Source organism: Corapipo altera, unplaced genomic scaffold (assembly GCF_003945725.1).
Source record: "Corapipo altera isolate COAL_440 unplaced genomic scaffold, ASM394572v1 47, whole genome shotgun sequence".
Classification (NCBI taxonomy): Eukaryota; Metazoa; Chordata; class Aves; order Passeriformes; family Pipridae; genus Corapipo; species Corapipo altera.
This window is the reverse complement of record NW_020884897.1, coordinates 275910-297269: the sequence shown is the minus strand read 5'-3', so window position 1 is coordinate 297269 and position 21360 is coordinate 275910. Positions and strand designations below refer to the sequence as shown.

Below are 21360 nucleotides of genomic sequence, written 5' to 3'. Positions count from 1 at the left end.
AGGGAACATTAAATTTAGTTTTTAATAAACAATTTTGTCACTCTCCAGCACTAAAAATCAGCCACCTACTAGTGTGATCACTGTGAGATTGTGGGCTATGTACAACAAGTAATAACATGGTTGAGTTGATTTTACAGTTACATCAACAGAGTGTAGTGCAAAAGTGTGATAAGTAGACTTCTTATAACAAATTGCATATGTCTGATCTAAGGAATGCTTAGAGATTCCATTTGATTTTTGTTGTAATAAATCAAATGAAGAAAGTGTGCTTTTTCAGTAACAAAAGCAATTCAGAAATTTATTGCAGACTTCAGTAATTCTAGTGTTTTTCTCTGGATATTAAGAGCAGCTTTAGTCTGGCCAATACCATAAAAATGTCTTGGGCAAAATGTGGAAAAACTAGCAGAGCTAAGCAATACAGGTATAGTAAAAGCGAACCTATTTAAAAAGCTTTCTGTGTGCCAGTAGCAGCATTCAATATAATCCATCAAATATAATTTGGATAGTAGTACTAGGAAACAAAGGGACAGATAATTAATTTATAGCTGTAATTGGTGGGGGCACTAAATGTCTGTTGTGTTATGCTAGGTCTGATTGTATAATTTACTGTTTAAAAGGGGGTTTTTAGATTTTGGTTTACCCTTTTTTAAGGGGAGCGATTTTGACAACTTTGAAACGAAAATTTTGCTTCATTTTGAATTTGTGTAGTATAATTTGAAGAACATGAATTGCACACACAGTAATTTTCAGTGCCCTGTAGTGTGATATATGCTATACTCAAGTTCAGCTCAATGTACTAGTTTGTCAAGATTTTACCTTGTCTGTTAATGTAAGTTCATGAATAAAGCCCTGCATATCCTTGGGGCTAAAATAATACCATCTGAAGCAGTAATGATACAGACACTTCTGCTGTGCTTTTAGTTGTTATGAATGTGATGAGTCTGCTAAAAACCAAATTATTCAATATTATGCCACCCATTGTCTTGCAGAGTGGCTTGCAGAGTCATAATTGATCTACAGCAGTAGTGCAGGAGAATGGCCTACCACGGCCATGCTGCTTGCAGTGAACTAACTGGACAGTTCAGAAAGAGACCTAGAATTGCTATCTGCATTCAGCCTTCCTGGCCAAAGGCATGGGAAGGTCAGCAAGGCTCAGCAGTGAATACATAGGATGTAAGCTAGTGCCTAGCCTTGCCCACGAGAACGCCGGTATGAACTCACTGATCCTACTTCAGAGAGCAGCAGATCTCGAAGTACACTCCCACTGCTAGTTAGAATGTACTGAAGCAAATAAGGAGGTTCTCCTTTCCTACCACATATCTCATTGAGCTGCAGTTGGACAAGCATGCACAGTCATTGCATTATAGTGTACTAGGACTGAGCCACAGAACCTCTCTCAAGGCATATTTCCTGCAGGGTCCTTATGATCCCAGCAGTGATATTGTCACCTCACTCCCAAAATCTTCTCTGAAAGACCACTTTCTTTTTCTTTTCTTTCAAACAGACTTCTAGGAGCTCATTGTGTATCTATGGGTGAAGAATGGCTGGTTGGGTTAACCCTCATGAGACCTAAACTTGCATCAAACAGCTTTTTCAGTTTTCTTCAGACGTGTCTGAGTGGTACAGAATCTAGTGCAAGTTTTAATGATTGGTGGTTTAATTCTGAAAATGTCCCTCAATAAAGTGAGGTGGGCACTACAGTCCACTTGCAGGATTCGACCATTACTTAGCTTGCATGACTCAACATGCAACAGCAAACAATATAAGCCTTCCTTTAAAAAAGTAAACAAAATATCTCTAAATCTGTCACCAAAGCTGTAAATATTGCTGCCTGGGGTGATTTATAGTAAACCAAAACTACACTACAGTCATGGATCCCACATGCCTGACATTTGACTATAAGAATCTGGATTGTCCTTTTCAATCCTGCACTTCATTCTCTTTTTGAGTTCAAATTGTGTTCAGATTCATGACTGTGAGAAACTGGCATCTTTCTCTGCTACATCAAAATGAAAAGAATACTCTGAAGAGAACTGTACATTACACTTGGGAGATGTAGTGTAAAAATCCACATAATGGATGTCTTTGCTAAGCAGGAATCAACCTCCAGTATTATGAGAAATCTGTGAAGACAGCACTGAAAAAGAATCTACACTTTTCAGTAGTTCAATTTAAAGGTGATTTTTAAATGGTAATTTGGAGACAGAGCAGTAATGAGCTTGTGGTCTGGAAACTGATTTAAGTTTCCAAAGCATCCACTGCAGGAAGTGAAGCCTGGATTCTTTATAATAAATAGAGCTAAAAGCATATTGTTGATTTGACAGAATGTCAACTGATGAAGTAATATTTGTGTAGATTTGATGGGAAGGATTTTTTGCTTGAAAGCAATACAGTGATATTTTTTTAAATTTAATTCCACTTGTTTTGTTCTACTTTGCTAGGATATATTAAGAGTTTTAATTACTTTTCCTATAAAAATCCATATTTGCCTTAAATAGCTGAACTACTTAAAAAGGGATTTTTTTAATAAATAATAACAAAAGTAATGCTATTATCTTCATAACACATTGATGTCCTCTGCAGACATGCACCAGTAGAGGCTGCTGTACACCATATTAAGTAAATATTTATACATACTGATAGATTAATTTACAGGAAGGTCAGAAATGGAATTTGAAATGTAGTTGTGCATTTAACTGATACAAACACATAGAAATTTTAAATGCAGAAACCCTGAGATTTTACAGAGAGACAATAGTCTGGGGGTAGCAGCACAGTAGCAAGCACTAGCTTTTCATCATTATAAGTTTCTAACTTCAGACAGGGTTTGATGCCATTTTTACAAATAGGCCATTTTTACAAAGATGCCATTTTTACAAATAGGCATCTGAAGGTACTGAAGCATCAGTCTGTTTTCAGACTCTGACTGTTAATTAGCCAATACAGCACTACTTCACTGAAATGTTTATTAGGTTTTGTATTTCCAGTGTCTAAAATGTCTTTGTTAAGAACCACTCCATGCATAAATGTGTCACTTTTACTAGGTGCACAAGAATTTTCTTTAAAACCACATGTAATATCCTTGTGTTACTTGAGATGTGGTTCCAGTGACTCCTCTGAGTTGGGCTGTTGACCTGGCTCTGTAGAAACAGAGCTAGCTGCTGCACTGTCAGAAACATAAAAGCATGCAGAGCTGAGCTCCCTTCACACAGAGCACCGTGGCCCTGTCACAAAAGGGGGCAGGCAGGCTGGAGCCCTGCATGAAGGGCCCCTGGAGGCCCACAGCAAGTGCCTGTGGAGCCTTTGAGACCTCACAAACAGAGTGCCCTCACTGAGACATCGGTCACCACTGGCAAAGAGCTACTAGTTAGGGACAACGTGAAAGCCAAAAGGAAGGTCTGCTCAGTAGCTTCTAGTACAGCACTACTCAAGAGGAGGTGGAGGAGACAGGTCAAAAAAATTCCATGCAGTCTTTGTTTTGTCCTGCCATCCTCTTTCCAGGAGTGGTCTCTCTTTGGCAGTTGCGTGAAGAAGGAAACATTTGCTTTGGAACAGTTCAGACAGCAGGCAGGAGAAAAGCACAGTTTAAAAGAAAATCAACAACAAAGAAAGAAACCCAAACGTCCCAAACGGGTTGTGACCTGGCAAGTACTCTCCTTCCTTCCTTCCTCTCCCTGTGCAATGCCACCTTCATACCATCAAAAGGTGGATGGTGACAGCTACAGCCAGCCAGGAGTCAGGCGGGGTTCCTGCCTGCAGCAGAGGCTGGAAGGAGCAGAGCTTCCAGGGCATGAGAAGTTGGAAGCAATTGTCCCCAGGGGCATCTGGTGCAGGTAGGCAAGGGATGCAGCAGCTGGGGGAAGTGAGGCCATGCTGACACACAGATTGCAAAGGCTTTGGGGGCACTTTGCACATTCCAGCTGGGGTCCTCTAGTCTGCAAGTTGGGAATATTCTGGCAAAATGAACAGCCAAACCAGTTCTTGTTCTGGAAAGCTGCAGGTTAGGATTCAGGGGTCTGTAGTAGGGCTGAGGATGGAGATGGGTCCATACTGAGGGTAGTTTCTGTAGAAAAGAAAGTAGCTTTGCTGGAAACTTTTTTTTCACTGATTTTTCTTCATTAATAAAGTCAGAGCAGAGTAACTGCCAACTACATCCCCTGAAATTTGTCAGCGCTGTATATTATAGGAGAGGCTAAAAAACCATGGGCGTTTCCAAATGACTGATTAAAAGGCAGTATATGTCATAGCTATATGCTATGTAGTCTTACCTTGGAGAGTGCTGAAGACAAGAGAGAACTGTCTGTTGGGAAACAGGACGATTATTTTTCTTCCAGGTCCTGTAGGGGTTGGACTGAATGAACTTAAACGGAAATTGCTGATCAGCGACACCCAGCACTACGGGGTAACAGTGCCACGTAAGTAAAAATGCACTTCTATTCTCCTAATGATATACTTGCATTACTAGCCTTTATTATTGCATTACCTTTAAGGCACTTTCAAATTTGGGTCCCTAAATGCATGCTTGGCATTCAAGTTACTTTTCTAATTTTTAAAAGTGCTGCTGCAGTTCTGTATTAAATAGCATTAATTAAACTGATCAGATATTTTGGCTCAGAGGCATAGCAGTACACTTTCAGCACAAGTTTAATGTGATTGATGTCAGTAAGGTTTAGTAAATGAAACTCAGCTGAAGAACACCCTAGATTTGTCTGTAAAGCAGTGAAATACACTCTGTTACCAATGCTTGCATTTAGCAAAATGGCCTTTCTCCATTAGGCTGAAAAATGAAGACTGATGATAAACAGTTTAATCTATGAATAAATTAATTAAATCCCTTTGATTAGCTTTAGTAAAGTTGATTTGGTGATTCTTTTACCTCTTTCCCCCTATCTGACCACATAGTGTGATTTTTATAAAATTGAATAACATTGTGCTGTGTTAACTTTACAATACTTTATTGGGTTTTCTTTAATATGGAGAACTCAGCAGTTCTGGACTTCTATTTCTTGGTTTACTTCCTACTTGTACCTCCTATAGGGATCCTTCAAAAATATGAGTCCAAATTTGTAGATACTGTCACAGGTTTTTTGCAAGTGCGGGTATGCCATAAAGTATATATATGAATGAATTTGCAAGGTAGAAAAACAAATGCATTTGGTTTGGCAAGTTATTTCACTTGCACATATTTGCTTCAGCTGGGTATTGAAAACAACAACGGCAAAAAAAGCCAGATGTTTCCAAAATATTTAACACATTGAAGCATATGCAATCATTTGCCCAAAAATATTTCTCTAAAAATTGCCAGTATTCATCAAGCTGCCTTCTCTCTTTTCTCTTCCAAATTTGTGGTTATGATTTAAAACAAACACGTAAAGAAATCCCTCTCCCTGAAATTCAGTAAGTTAGGACTTGGAGGGAGAACCGGGGTTCCTGCCTTGGAAATGTTCCTCATTGTGTCAGCTTGAGAAGAGTGTGCTATCAAATGGCATTTAAGACTGTGTTGCTGCAAGCAGGTTGTGTATGTTCACATGTGGTGGACAATACAAATGCTGTAACATACGGCTCGTATTAAATAGGACTTCTGAATGAGTTCATTAATCATAAGTGGCAACCCCCACGAGTGAGTTTCATTTATAGGCAAACCCCTTATACCTAGTACTTGGGGGAAAGTCAGAAGTGCAAATAGTACAAGGCTACTGAAAGAAAACAGAATACAATTTTGATCACCAGAAAAAGCACTAAAACATAAAGTTCACACCCTGTTTTTTTATTATTGTGCTTCACATAGCAGAGCTGCAAGTGTTGTTAATGAACATAACATTTTATAAATCAGGTTGGTGAGCTTTGTTTCCCTTTATGGTCTCATATGCTAATAAGTTTAACAAGAGGCAAGGCTGGGGTAATTGTTATGGACTGCTGCTCCTTTTATTATTCAGCTGTCCTCATTTTATTGGATTTTTCCAATAGTTAATAAAAAATGATGATCTGATACTTGTCCAGTAGTTTTTTTCCTGCTTTTCCTGCACACTTTTAAAACGCAATCCTGTCATGTTCTTGTGTGCCAACTACCAGCTCCAGGGCAGCCTTACATCCTTCAGAAGTGAAGGAAGTGGTACACTTAGTATTGCACAAAGAGTTTGTGCTTTTCAGTGTTTTCTGAACTGGTTTGCATTATATTGTTTTGTGCATATTTTGCTTTTTTTTTTTTTTCATCTAATGAAACTGCAGACACTACTCGTCCAAGGAGAAGCCAAGAAAGTGATGGTGTCGAATACATTTTCATTTCCAAGCACTTGTTTGAGACAGACGTACAGAATAACAAGTATGTTGAAGAGATTTTTAACTAGAACTGCAGTTAAAACAATGGCTTTATTATGGAAGGGGGCTGGTTGTTATTTTAGATAATAAAGTGGATATAAGTTGCAGTGATTTGAAGATGTGTTAAAATTACATTTTGTTATATAGGCAACTGGCAAAAAACACAGAGCAAAAAAAAAAGCAGCAAACACAACTGTTTCTAAGCTTCCAAGTAGTTTCAGTACCTCATCTCCTCAAGACACTGAAATTGTAGGTTCTTAGGATCGGGGAGCACTCTTTTAATAGAGCATCTTCTGTGATAGCAATAAAGCATTGCAGCTCTAGGAGGGAGGGCCATGGAAGTGCTGCAGGCATGCCTGAGTCAATGTTTGCGTAGTTCTGCTCTCTTTCAGGCCAGGCACTTCCTCTGCTTTTGAATTTAGAGATCTACAGTGAAGCCCCTGCCTGTACACCTTCTAGGAAGCAAACTAAAATTAAGACAATGGTAGCATCGTGCTCTCCAGCAGCCCGTAAAATGCTGCAGCTTGAAATTCTGCCCTAGTGTTTCAGAGGGCAAAAGTGTATTAGACACAAGGCTGTGGGTTTTATTGAAACTTCAAACTGTGCTTTGCTTTTCTGGCAAATAGCGCCTGTACTTTTATAGCAAATAACCAGCCGCCTTGGTTCCATTAGCACCGTCGTCACTCCTCCTCCTCTTCTGAGACAGAGAATTTGGATATTCTGTAGTGTGCAATGAAATTTCAGTAGTTTCTATTGTTTAGCTTATCCACTGTTTTATTGCATTGCATTAGTTCAGAAAAAGAGGTGATGGAAAACATTAGTGGGCTGTTGGACTACAGTACTTTTTTCTCTTTAGCTGTAATACAAGCAGGTGTTACTGATTTGAAAGCGGTAAAGTAGAAGATTTCTTAAAATTGACATGCTGAAGTACTTGACAGCATTTCCTTTATAAAACATGGTAAAACCCTCATGTAAAGTACAATATTTTTGCTCCCGAATTAAATCTTATAAACCAAACTGGTAAGCTTTTTTCTGCACAAAATGGAAATGATTCCAGTTGTTTTCATCTTCTGCCACAGGTTTATCGAGTATGGCGAGTATAAGAACAACTACTATGGTACAAGTTTAGACTCTGTTCGATCAGTTCTAGCTAAAAACAAAGTTTGTTTGTTGGATGTGCAGCCTCATGTAAGTAAGCATGTCATCAGAACTCTTGCACTTCCCCACATTGCAAATTGGGATTCCAGGAAAAAAATTATTTCTAAAAAGGTGTATTTTATCCCACGCGGAATGACTGTTGAGTGGGCTTGCTGGGTACCTTTATCACAGCAAGGTTCTCTGAAAGGAGAGGAAGGAAACCTAAATACAAATTGGTCATTATACAGCTAGTAAATAAGTGAATTGAAAGCCTGCAGCATAATACCAAAGATTTTATTTCAGAATGCTCCTATATTTCCATTCATCTCTCTGTTAGTTTGGGCTAAAGGTTCTCTCTGATACTTTAATTTTGGAACAGCTTTGAGGTATCACCCAGTCCAGCAATTTTCTCTCACATGTTTCACGAGACTGTTCATGACAAGGGTTTCCACGCAGGGTGGACATGAGTCAAGGAATGCACTAAATATGATGTTGGCTGGATAATTGTTAAGAACATTCCTCTCTAAACCCTTTTTTCTTGCACTGACCTTGTCTTTTAACCCCACTGAACAGCTCCACTGGGAATTTTTTTTGCTCCAAAAAGCCACAGTTCTTCCAGGAGCTGAACTAGTTTGTTTAAACCCAGCAAGAGCATTTCTTCTCCAGGGGTGACCGGTGTGTGACTTGCGCACATTTCCTGGGGCAATTTCAGATGCAGGGCTGTGCCTGAGGAGCAGGGCAGGGCTGCACTGGCAGAGGAATGGCCAGGAAAGCCATACCCTGTGTCGGGGAGGAGGGGAGCTGGGCAGAGGCTCCTGCTCTATGAGACCATTGCTTGTCCCACCCAACCCAGTTTTCCAGCAAAGCACAAAATTCTCTTGGGGACCCAAGCTTGTGAACCATTCTGGCACCCCACTCTCCAACATAGGATTTTCCTGTGGACCCTGGCAGTGTGGAAAGGACAGAAAGCTTTTGGCTGTCCATACACTACCCTGAGCTGCTGGCCATCCCTACTTTACCCTGTGCTGCACTCCAAATCATAGACGTGTTTCTAACTCCACACGTAACATCACTCAGCTTGCGCAGAAAGAGTGAACAGCAGGGGGTTGTGTGGTGGGCACAAAGTATTGAAAAGAAAAATCATTGACCTTTTGTGACCAAGTGTCACAGACACCTTTTTATGCTATTTTTCATGGGTACACAAAGTGTTATTCCTGCTAAAATCCATTAGTGTTATTCCTGCTAAAATCCATTGAACTTTTGAACTTCTCCTGAATACCTTGAGTTCCCCTCCATCGTCGTGCTGCCAATGGCACTGGCGTGCACAGTCCGGCCTTTCCTGGAATGATGGGGTTTACCAGCAGCCATGTGGAAATCAAGGGTAATGATCACCCTTGGAGAAGTGGTTTTCTTACCATTCATATGAAAATTCTCCTTACGTGAATCAGTGCTGGTCAGCAGAGCAGGATGGCACTAAATGAAAAATACCTGCCTAGAAGTGTTTTATGGGTTTATTTTAGTTAGTGGAGAGTTTCTGTTATTACAGTAAGTTCCACTGTGCAAAACAAACTAATTAATTAAAATCTTCCCTCTTCCCAGACAGTGAAACACTTACGGACATATGAGTTTAAACCATTCGTTATATTTATAAAGCCTCCATCACTTGACCGTTTGAGAGAGACCAGAAAAAATGCCAAGATTATTTCAAGTAAAGATGATAAGGGAACTGCAAAACCCTTTACAGTAAGTATAATTAGACATGGCAAAACATGAGAACCCGTTAAGAGTTTTGTTGTAGTGGTTTACCTTGAAAATAAAGGTGATCACTGGATCTCATCGACAGTAGCATCTTGCTGTTTCCCAGGTCTCTCATGTCACACGTTTACTGTGGTGTTCTCATTGTTTGATATGCTTGTGGGTATTTACATTTTCCATGGTCCTCTGATTGTATGTCATTGAAGAACCCCCACAGTGCAAGTATACTTTTATGAGAGATAATGCTGTGGATTTCCTTTAAAAAATTTGCATATGGGTTTAGATGTTTCTATTCAAATATAAGAATTTCCTTGTTTTATCAACTGTATTACAGGGTCTAAATTTAGAAGAAAATTCAAATATAAAGAACCAATTAAAAAAGTCAAAGCTACTTTAATGAAAAGCACATATTTGTGGATTAGAGAAACAGTGGTTTTTTTGAATGCTATAGGGAAATGAACACTGTAAGAAAGAAGAAAAAAAATCTAAGCAAGTAAAAAATGCTGCTTTTTGTCAATAGTCAGAAAAAAATTTAGATTACCCAGCAGTAACTTGCTTGCTTCCTTGTAATATAATGAAATATTTTAATTGAAGCTACAGCAAAGCTGATCATTGTTAGACTTTTTATCTGCATTTACAATGTGTATCGTTTTCCCTCATTCAGATGTTATTTAGGATTTTTTAGGGTTTGTTTCAAACTGAGTCACAGATATAACCAGAGTGTAGATTGTGCATTTGAAATAGTTTGGAAATTTCATGCTATAAGAAAATGTTGGTTTGTGATATATAAAAAGTAAGAGGAGCTCATTTTTAAGAGCAACCTTCAGGACATTACTTAGTTAGGACAGGTTTAATCTCTCAAAGTTATTTAAACAAATTGTTAAGATTTGTTCTCTTCCCAAATATGAAGAGAATCCACTGAGCCAGATCGAACCAGGCATAGAATGACGGCTCCTACCAAGCTCTTAAAAGAAAAGAGGCTGCACTGTAATATGTCACACACTAACATCAAGCTGAGACTTAAGTAATGAAACTTTACATGTATCATCAAAGTAAACAGCTAGAAACATTTTCCAGTGGTGCTGCTAACAGAAAATGTCTCTGTAATTACCATGCAGTGACTAATTGTGTCACTACGAGGGGAGAGATGAAAGAATTGCCTGTTGAGCAGAGTCGACTCACAAGAAGACTCTCTGAGATCACTTGTAATTGTAATTTCTGGGCTTTTTTAACTAAAAGTACAGTTTCCATCTTCTGATAAGATAAAAAATAAGCAAGTGGATTGTGTTTAGTACGGAGTGAGTTAGTGCAATGTTGCTATGGACTGACGGTGCACTGATCTTACTAGGAGGAAGATTTTCACGAAATGATTAAATCTGCCCACGTGATGGAGAGCCAGTATGGCCACCTCTTTGACAAGGTGATAGTCAACGATGACCTCGCTACAGCTTACAGTGAGCTCAAAACAACTTTTGACAGGTTGGAGACCGAGACCTTCTGGGTTCCCGTCAGCTGGCTCCATTCATAGTAACATTTTAAACAGCCAGATCATCTGCTGTTGTATCAGCGCCTCAGTCTGGGGCATGATTCAGGCAGCACTCCATGGTCATTTTCTTGGTAGGAGGGCTTTTAACTCTACTGAGCAGCAGGTATACTCTTTATGCACTTGGAACTGGTCTTGTTTTCCTGTGTCTTCAATTCTCCTGCCCACAATTCAGGGCAGAACAGTCAGATTAAACCGGAGCTTTACTACGCTCCATAAAGTGAGCTAATACTACTGTAACAAAACTGCCAAACACCTCTTTGTCATCATCTGTGTGTTTCCAAGGTGAGCTTTTTTAACAGAGAGTTTGCAGAAGATACGAGTCAATACTGGAGATCAGCACTTCAGTGGTTTTAAGCATAACTGCTCCCATAGAGAGCACATCAGCACTTGGGAGGTTATTGCCCCTTAAATGCTTGAGAGAACTGAAACAGGCAAAAGTGACCAACATTTTTATGAGGAAAACATCATAGTTTTAATTACATATCAAGATAAGTGTTTTTACTTTTCTAGATGTGAACCTTGTCTTACATGTCCAGAGTGATGTTGGTATTCCTTTGCACTTACATAATCATGGAAAGAAAGATGTATTCAGTGGCTTAATTGTGAAATACTCAGCTGTGAGCATGCACACATTGAAAATATTTTCACGCATACTCTGTGCCACAACAAAGAAAATTAATGGGAGTAATTATTAAATAGAAAAAAACATGAGTTAGTATGTATACAACTTCAGTCTTTGGAATTAATCTTCTGTAAAATCAGCGGCAAAGTGATATGAATAGCAACAAAGTAAATAACTTTTTTTTCCCCTTTAAATGGATTTAAAATATTTTTGGCATCCTTTAGAACAATTTTCCCATCAGAAATTTTCAAAAAGTGAGGAAACCTTGGATACTAGGAAGCAGTTGCAAGAGATTAATTCTTTCCACTGTTGAGTATGTTGTGATACTTTCTAGTAGTGTAACATGTATTTTGTCTCCATTCAAAAATAAATGAATGCTGTAGACTTCACTGTAAAAAATATCCTTGTCACTGGTCAGACACAGCTGGAAACCCCATTTTAAGATGTGATGTGGCAATGTAAACAAATGTATATTAGAGGATGTATTTTTAATATAGATAATTTGGTATTTTTCTTTATTTACTACCGATTTGCAAGAAGTGAGTACACATGTGAAGACCAAGTAACACCTGTGTGTTGTGTTGTGAATATGTCTTGTAAGTACAGAATGTCTATAGGAACTTGCTGACTTCAGATCATCCCATCTGTGACATTCAAACAGGAAACCATTATTTCATGTTAATCTGTAAAGAGAATATAGCTGTCTTGTTTAAAGAAAAAAGAATTTAGTGAAACTTTATATATTTATGAAAGGGTTGAAAAGGGATGTTAAGTTTTTAAATTTCTTGTCAATGTGATCATTTATTAAAGAGATTACTAAGTCTGTAATTTGAAACAGTCTCTGTAAATGGAGCTCAACATTCCATGTAAATATTTTATTTCAGTTCTTATGCTGATAAAGCCATCAGATTTTGCAGTTTTATTCTAAATGTGTATTTAATGTGTGGGTCATTGCATTTGGCTTAGAGTCTTATAAAACAAATGAAATGCAAGAAACAACAGCAAAATCCCCAGGAGTCTGGAAATGTTTATGCAAGAGTTACAGATGTACTGAGTGTATGGATACACGCTCTGCTGGAACAGCTATAATGTAACTTTTGTCAAATTTCACCGTTTTCCTGGTGGACTTAAACTTTTTTGTAACATAAATAGGAATTTGTTGATTAAATTGCATAGAGATTATCTGAGTTGAGAAAACATTTTCTATTTTTTTTTAATTACTGAAAATTAAACTATTTTTTCAGGGGATATGGAATGCAGCGGGTCAGTTTGCCTTTGCCTGCGAGACGTCGAGTGCTTTCACCATCTCTTGAAACTGAGAGGGCACTCGGCACCTCTCAGGATCTGGCCATTTCCAAAAAGAGGGGGTTTAGTCCTTCCTAAAACACTATTAACACTGCTTCTGACCTGGGCTGTCTCAGAACACTGGGGCACTGTCATGCTCGCATAAGGGACCTGCTTTTCTCTTTATGAAATAGATGCTAGAATAATCTGCAAACTCCCTGGTAGAAACAGTTCTGGCTGTCCTACAGGCTGTTTTTCCTGTCCTTTTGAAATGAAATTAATTTAATTCCCATTCCTGGTTCGGTGTGGTCTAAGAGGATCTTCTACACAGCTTTGCTGTCCTGGGCAGCGGTGAGCAGCATTTACAGAGAGACTGACCCTCTGATCCCTGCACAGTCCTGGCAGGAGTCTCCCAGACGGATGGCTGCCTGCCCCGTCTCTGAGCCAGGAGCTAATTCCTGAATAGTAACACCTGCAAAAGAAAGGGAATCTCAAAAACATAAATCCAACCGAGTAAAACATGCACAGAGTCTTTAAGGGGTGAGAAATGGTTTTAATTACATTACTAGATTACTCTTGAAAGATCAACATTATTGCAGTGTTAGCTTCAAAAGCTAAAAATCAAAGCCCTGGCCTCCACGAGGTAGGCAGAAATGACAGCAGGTCAAGGCAGAAAAAGTGTCTTAGCCCAAGAGTTTCAACAGGACAGGAGCCTGCTTATGATGGATGCTGAGCCTGTGTGCTGAACTATTCTGGGATACCAAGGGGAGCAGGGGGGTGGATTGTTCCTTTGACTCCTAAGAATTTGGGAACGAAGACGACTAAACATGTTTCCAATATTCCACATATTCAAGTTGTGCTGTGTGGGTTTTTAGAGAACTGTATGTTTTGACAGTCAAGTCCAGATGTTTTTATTGTGTTTTAGCTGTTTGCCGTAGTCAAACAAAGGGTAGTATTTTTTAATATTGTACCAAGCTCTATACTTGAATTTGCCATCAGGTTCTTGGTTGATGTCTTACCTGAAATCTGATCTTACCTTCTTATGCAAAATAATAAATTATTGATCTACCACGGAAAGAGTTTCTTTCTTTATTGTAAATTGCAGCACCACATATCATAGACTCATAGAGTGGTTTGGGTTGGAAGGGATCCTAAATATCATCTCATTGCAACCCCCCTGCCATGGGCAGGAACACTTTCACTAGACCAGGTTACTTAGAGCCCCATCCAACCCGGCCTTGAACACTTCCAGGGCTGGGGCATCCACAGCGTCTCTGGACAACCTGCTCCAGTGTCTCACCACCCTCACAGTAAAGAACAGTAAAGAATTTCTTCCTAATACGTGATCTAAACCCACCCTCCTTCAGCTTCAAGCCATTAGCCCTTGGCCTATCACTACCTGCCCTTGTAAAAAGTCGTTCTCCAGCTTTCTTGTAGCCCCCTCTAGGTGCTGGAAGGTGCTATAAGGTCTCCTCGAATCCTTCTCTTCTCCAGGATGAACAAAATGAGTTTAAAAGGTAAAATGCCTAAGTAGTAAATTATTTCATAGGTCTCTCTATTAACTGTAATGCTCCAATTATCTTAAGTGGAAAAATAAAGCACCCTAGAACAAGGACAGCAGTTCTTAATATTTCATTTTTGTTGCCAGATGCTCCTTCAAAATAGATGTTTACCTTTTCCTGTAGCCCACCCCGAAATAAACCATTTTCTTTCTGAGAGGAAAAGCTTATGTCAGTGGATCAGGCTGAAATATCAGCTCGTCTGGGCTTGCAAAGTGTTGGAGTGTTATGCGAGTTGTTGACTTGGAGCGTTTCATTGGACACATATGCTTCTGTGCCACTCACAAGTCCCAAAGGAGGTTGTGCTCATTTGTAGGACTCAAAGAAAGTTGAGTTACTTTTTGCATTGTGTTATGTCTTTTCCAGAAAAAAAAAAGCCTAACACGTACTAGGATTAGATTGAAGACTTTTAAGCCCCTTCTGTTTTGTTTCAGTGCAGAATTCTGCATTTCCCACATGTACTTTGGTTCAGGTTTCTACTGTGCGTGGAGAATTTTTTCCCCAGTAAAGTTCATATTTAGCTTTTGTGAGATGGTTTCAAAGGTTGAATAGTTTCTTCAGAGATTTGAAGTAAAAGTTATAATCTGAGTCTATTTTTACTACCATTCTATCTACAGTAATTTCCCCACAGGATTAAGAGATTTCTGTGTATCAGTTCTTAAAATCATTTGTACTTGCAATTTGCCCAAGAACCTTTTGCTCTCAGTCATTAAGTATTTATCATATATTATCATGATTAATGTATGATAGCAAGCATTCAACTGAAAAATGTCTGAATACAAAATTAAAGGAAGACAGTGGGTGTATTTGTTGTTTTAGAATTCTGGTGCTAGATAACAGTTAAAGGTTTCAGCAGAAACACACACAAAAACATTTGGAAACAGTTAAAGTCTGGTCTTAAATTTTGTCTTATGTTAAATGACAGTACAAATGAGAGAATTTGGAGTTCTAGACAGCTGGAGACTTTCCCCTCTTGGTATCTGCATCTGAAATGCAAGTTGGATATTTGGAAGACTGTATGGAATGATTTTACATCTCTGTACTAAAATACTACAGTATTTTGTGTAGTTGACATCCAACGTTTGAACAAAGAGGGTAAATGCACATTGAGATTTTGTTTTCCTTCTGTTTCAGTTGTACACACACGTCTGTTTAAACAAATTTTTAAGGATTCAGTGGCACAAAGCTGCCAGCTACACATTTCAGTATATAAATGTAGAAAAATATCATCAGGATTTCCAAAAGGGTTCAAATGGCACAAACAGTATCTGAAAACTTGTTGATAAGCAATAAAGAGAGAAGATTAGGTCACAATTTCTTTTGTAATTAGATCTGTTTCTTTTCAGTAGCTGTATTAGTAGTCACAACTTGAATATGCTAAATAAAACCCAGAAGGTATGCTATAATTTTCAAGTGAAATTTAGATTTGTGTCTTAACAAAGATATTACAAGCTTTCTATAGGATTATATGCAGACTCTCAGAAACCCAGGGATTTGGTACACTTTAAAAGCAGAGGCTCTGAGGGTAGGGCAGAGCTGACCTGAGAACGTTACAAATTCAAGTACCACCCTGAAAATGCATCGTCGGTTTTGTGAGTCACTGAACAGGAGATCAGAGATCTGGCTGCAACTGTGCTGCGGTTTCTGTTCCCTCCTTGGTAAATATAAATAACCACCAGTAAATCTGCTTTTGTAAACAAAGCTAAGATTGTGGGAATTATGGAGCTGAAATGTAGTACCCAGAAGGAGTACCACAGATCCTGCAGATCTGGCCAAGCTGTTGCTTTACTTTCTTCTAACTTCGTTAACTTTTGCAGCAAGAGTACAGTCAATCACAGCTTCAACACAAAATTACTGAACTCTGTTTAATCATTGGCAGTTTCATTCTTTGTTTTCCTCTTGGCCTTTGTACAGCTTCAGTTTAGTAGTCTAGGTAATACAAAGAGGGGAAAAGGGATAATTAACTCATCTTGAAAAACAGTGAGACATAAAAAATTTAATACAAGGACATTTTTTTACCTCCTTCCTTATGGACACTGGGGTGGTGTGTGTCTGAAACAGAGGTGAAGAGTTAGTGTTTGTTCCAGATGGAGAAGCATATGAATGTGTTTTGTCCCATGAAAACGGAATTGCTCTGAGAGGTCCCTGTGGCCTGTTTGATGCACGAGAGCAGCGCGTGGTAAAAAAGACCAGGAGCAATTTTAAATTTTATGCAGCCAGCGTTGGCTTCAGCTGTTTAAGGCAGTGGCCACTGGGGGCAGTTCTGATTGTGTTCTGTGTGACCTCTGGACATTCCCTGGCGTGTCCCCTCCCTTTCCTAGACTTGCATTACTGGCTTATTTTTAAGCAGCTGTGGTTCCCTGAAATTGGTCTGGCCCTCAAGTGGTAGGAGAAGTCACGTTTCACGATCAAGACACTCATTGATATGAGGCAATTGCCCAGATGTGACCATGGGCTGAGACCACTCCAAGGAGCTTTGCACGCCCTGTATGGGTTATGCTTTCCCACTAAACCTACTTTGATGCAGCTTCTGCAGCCCTACTTCCAAATACAGACTGGTTTGTGTTAGGTACCATATGCACATGGAACAAAGACATAGTCCCAGATTCAGAGGAGTTTGCTAAAAAAAGTCAGAGGGATGGCAGAGCAGTGCAGTGCAGCAAGAAAGTGCAAAGAGATGCACTAAGCACAGCTGCTCTTACCAGCTGGCAGCAGAGGCAGTGCTGGCATACTGGGGCAGTCAGATCTAGGATTCAGCATCTCACAGGAGGATCAGGTGGTTAGAGCTTCATGTCAGGGCCTCAGCCCATGCTGTGCAGTGCCCAGGCACAGCCGAGGGCTCACAAAAGCTTGGCCCAGGCAGCCGTGTGTCCAGCTTGGCTGCACAAGGGAATTAGCTGAGTACACGTGAGCTGTGCTCTGCCTCTCTCCTGCAGAGCCAGAATGGCAGGTCTTGTCCTGTTTCCGTTCCTGGTGCCAATGGAGGCTGTCTGCTCCAACTCCCATTTGTAGTCCTGGCTACTATTGACTGTAAGGCACAAAAGGAGTTTTCTGGTTTGTTGTTGAAAACTGGCTTGAAACTTTGTTAATATTGGTGCTATCTGGATAGTATGAAAGAGCAGCCTCAGTTATTGGCCCTGCTGGGGTATTATTCCAGATGTTTTTCTTTACACAGCTGTTAAGCAGGAAGTAGAACCAAAACCAAAGATTGATTTGAACCATTGTTTTGTCAAAAACCAGAACTGAACTTGAATTATTGTCTTCTTTTGACTTCATTGAATTCAGATCATCATTGGCCACAGCTGGATCCAACTCCAGTTCAAACCACACTGAAAAAAGCACAGAGCCTGACCATGCTCTTGAATAGGTGTGACTTTGAAGGCCAAGAGCCTGCATCTTGTCATGAGTACAGCTGATGTCACCTTAATGCCAATAGCAGCTTTAACTGAGCCTTGTATACATGTTCACATGTATGTATTGCTATGCATTTATCGAGTCCTTTAGTGTACACCAATTTATTTTATTCAAAAAAAGCAGTCTTACATTTCTTAACTGGAAGATAAAAGGCAGACTAAAGAAAGAAGTCTCCAGATAAAATACCAATGTTTTAGCAAACAGATGCATAGTTTTACTCAGGCAGGACTCACACATCTCAGGAAGCTTAGAATTTTACATTGCAACTACACTGGTTTGCCCCTATTTTCTGAAAGTCAAAAGAGCTTGATTGAATGCAGACTACAAACTTGCTCCCTACAAACCTAGTTAAACATGAAATCTTGTGGGATTAGCTTAATTGTTCCCTAAATGAAAAGGCTGCTTTGTACACAGACTACAATTTTATGCTTGCCAGATAAAGAAATGTGAACCTGTCCGGAGACACAGGAATTTGTCTGTGTAGGAGTATCACTGGGCCAACTGTCTTGCCTTTTATGTGATATTGTGGTGTAAAACATCACTCCACTGGTTTAGTTTTACAGAGAATAGTCTCTGTGGTAGTACTCTGTGGGAACTGAAGTATCAAGTTCTATTTTCCCTTCACAAATCCAACTACATTCGTACCCTGCTTCTGACACTGCGCTCTCCATGACTGTCAGACAGCCGCGTGGGCTCGGGGGATGCTGCGGCACAGCAGGGGAGCTGCAGGGAACCTCTTCCAAGCAAAGCAGGAGGTGCCATTCTTTGCCACGGGAGAGGCTGCCATAGGTAACACCACAGTGTTTGAAATGAGGAATGGTATCACTGATAAGATTATACAGTAACTTAGTAAATGGGGAAAATATTTTATTATTCCATTTTTAATTTTCAGAGGATTATGTGATACTTCTGATTATTAGACACTATTACTCTGACAGCAAACTTTTATATTTTTCTTTTGGCTTCCCTACTGCCTGCTTGAGAGTAAGGGTTGCTGTAATTAAAGACTTTATTTGTTATAGAAATGTAACCATAAAACACGTGGAGTTCCTATCTTCCAAAGCTACCAGACCAAGCAAATAAAGACAAAATTTCTGCAAGTGTTCTCAAGTGACCCATTCTGTTTAATCTCGTTTCCTTTCTTCCTAACCAATCTTCTCAAAAAGCCTCTCCATGTCAGGAGCCAATAGTTTAACAAGGACAATGTGAAGCAGAAAGGAGAGGCTGGCCAGGAACCACTGAAAGGGAGAAGCTGGGGCACTGCTGGGCTCTGAACACCAGCACGTCTGCAAGTCTGGCACAAAAGGGAGCAGTCTATGGGTGAAAACAGCACAGAAGGATGATGTGAGCAGCAAGGTGTCATTTACTCCCTCTTAACTATGAGAAGAAGCAGTCACCACCCCTGTGCCCTTCACTTACAAGAACTTAGCAGGGAGCATTTACATTACCCTCTGTGCCAGCTGACACACTCCAATGTGCAGTCCTTGACTACGCTGTGACAGACTCTGCACGTGGTTTCCCTTCACAGTGTCACAGTCTGAATGTAGCTCTTGACTTTGTGGTCTCGAGAAGTTATCCTCCAAAATGGTATTAAAACCTGCCTACTCTTAGAGTCTGTTCAAGTCCAACAAGTCCCAAGATGGGTGTGGTTGATGTGTCTGCATATCACTGACAAGGTCATCGCACTTTTAATCCTGAGCCTCCTTCATGTTCACCTCCCTTGTACCAGAGGGATGGTGGTGGCTGTATTAACTCTGCTGCCAATAAATGTGACCCATTTATACAGTTGGTGTTTATTATTGTCCTTGCAACCGCATTAAGTACCCCCTGTGAGACACTCATGCTCATATTTTCTGCAGGAACTCCCAGTTCGCTCCCAGCCACACTAACTTATCTGTCACAAAATCTAAGTGGAAAACACAAGAGGCAAGATTCTCTCCAAACATGAGAGCTCTGCAGGGAGGCAGTGCTACTGCTCTGCTCCCCTCACAGCTCCACTTACAGCAGTGGTTACTTGGCTTGGGCCCACTAGCGTCATGTAAAATCCTTATGGATCCTCATGGTTCCAGTGCTCAGGATTGATGATTCCTCCTTCTCTTTTAGCATCTTGTGAATAACTTAGAATTTTTTCATGCTAATGCAACTCCCTCTCTTCCTGGTAAATTGCCTCATTTTGTGCTATTGGAAAGTGCTTAGCCTGGATTGCTTCACTGTGAGCACCTAATGGCTGCTGCTGCTTTCTGTATCATGTGTATGGGACAAGGGTGAAATATCAGCAGAGAGCTGACACCACTTCAACCCCTAAATGAGCGATAGTAGGAACTCCTCCTATAGTTAGCCTCAAATGACTTTTATCTGTACCACTTCAGCACTCAGGACTGTTCCTGCAGTTTCTGTGGCACAGATGAGATGGTAGTGGATAAACACGCAGTGCTAGTGAAGTTAGAAAAGTTTCATTTTTATTTTAACAGTATCAGAGTTTTACCTCTTGTCTTTCTGTGCCTGGGAAATCAGGAATGCCTTTGCTCTGAAGACCTTGTAATCTAATGCCAGGTCTTGCTGTTCAACTTTTACTGTTGAACTTTAGTGCCTCGTTTCATGTGTGGTCTTGACTTCTGTAACACTCCTCACAATGGGGTTGGCAGCTCTTACCCCGGAACCAAGCTGATGACTTCTCTGAGCTCAGGGTCTGGCTTTAAGATAAGATGCAATCAGCAAAGATGATAAATATTTCGGCAAGTAATCAAACGTGTGAGAGCCATCTGGTTATTATCTTTGGATTAATATCTGAGATTAGAATCTGGGAGCGAATTTCAATGCAAACGCCTCAAAGTCCTGTCAAACACATGGTAGTAAATATGTGTGGCTGATAAATCTATTGACTTTTTGTCTGAATTATTTAATGGCAATTGTAGGATGGCATTAGATGGCCCTGCCCTTTGCTGCTTAGCTGTCCTTCCAGGGCTTCCTTTCTTTTACACCTACGGTGTGTTCCTGATAAATCTTCTCACACACTTTTAAGTAATTTCCCAAGTGCTCTTAAAATGGAGGCAGCAATTCATTGCTGTCACTTTAGGTAATTATTACTGAAATCTACAAAACAGTGTTTCAGAATAATTAACCTTCATTAACCTTAAGCCTTAAAAGATTTTCTAGTGTTGCTCAGCACTCCTGCAAGCTGCGAGTCACACGTTTGTAAACTCGGAGCTGTCACGCAGTTCTCAAACCCTGTAGGGCGAGCTCTGTCTGCTTTACTGATCTCGGCTCACGCAAAGGCACTATATATTTCAACTTGTAAACGGTGTATCTTGGGTTTTTTTGTTACTATATTTCTGTGTAATACTTTCCAAACTCTACTTTATTGTATTCCGCAGTTTAAAAGCCACCTGGATATTCCTTTTCTATTCTTTTTTTTTTTTTAGACTATCTCTAAGCCTTCTTGCATGTTTTTGTAATGTCTAAGACAGACTCAGACAGAGGCTTCAGAAGACTTATGCAGCTGGTACCTCTTTTGATTATTTCATTTCACAATTCTTTTAGAATAAATGTGGGTACTAACAAGAACAATGAGTAAAATGTCAGTTGTACTAAATATAAGTGATCTGTTCTAGAAAAATATTAACACTTTTGTCAGTTCAATTACACCTGTGCATCATTCTACTAAAAGCAGAGTAAAAAAAGTAGAGTCTAACAGATGTATGGTAAGGACATAAACGTTGTGAAAC

At 39.8% G+C, this 21360-nt stretch overlaps 1 protein-coding gene across 6 annotated transcripts in view; it reads left to right on the top strand.

Moving 5' to 3' along the window:
* MPP7 (membrane palmitoylated protein 7) overlaps positions 1 to 13739 on the top strand; it is a 150097-nt gene extending 136358 nt beyond the window's left edge. For all 6 annotated transcript variants that reach the window (XM_027648447.1, XM_027648446.1, XM_027648445.1 and 3 more), the window contains 5 exons: positions 4335 to 4415; positions 6229 to 6322; positions 7398 to 7506; positions 9055 to 9198; positions 10559 to 13739. In XM_027648447.1, coding sequence (XP_027504248.1) covers positions 4335 to 4415; positions 6229 to 6322; positions 7398 to 7506; positions 9055 to 9198; positions 10559 to 10738 — 608 coding nt within the window. In that variant the 3' untranslated portion in view covers positions 10739 to 13739. The remainder of the gene's footprint in view (positions 1 to 4334; positions 4416 to 6228; positions 6323 to 7397; positions 7507 to 9054; positions 9199 to 10558) is intronic.
* The last annotated feature ends 7621 nt before the right edge of the window (positions 13740 to 21360 follow it).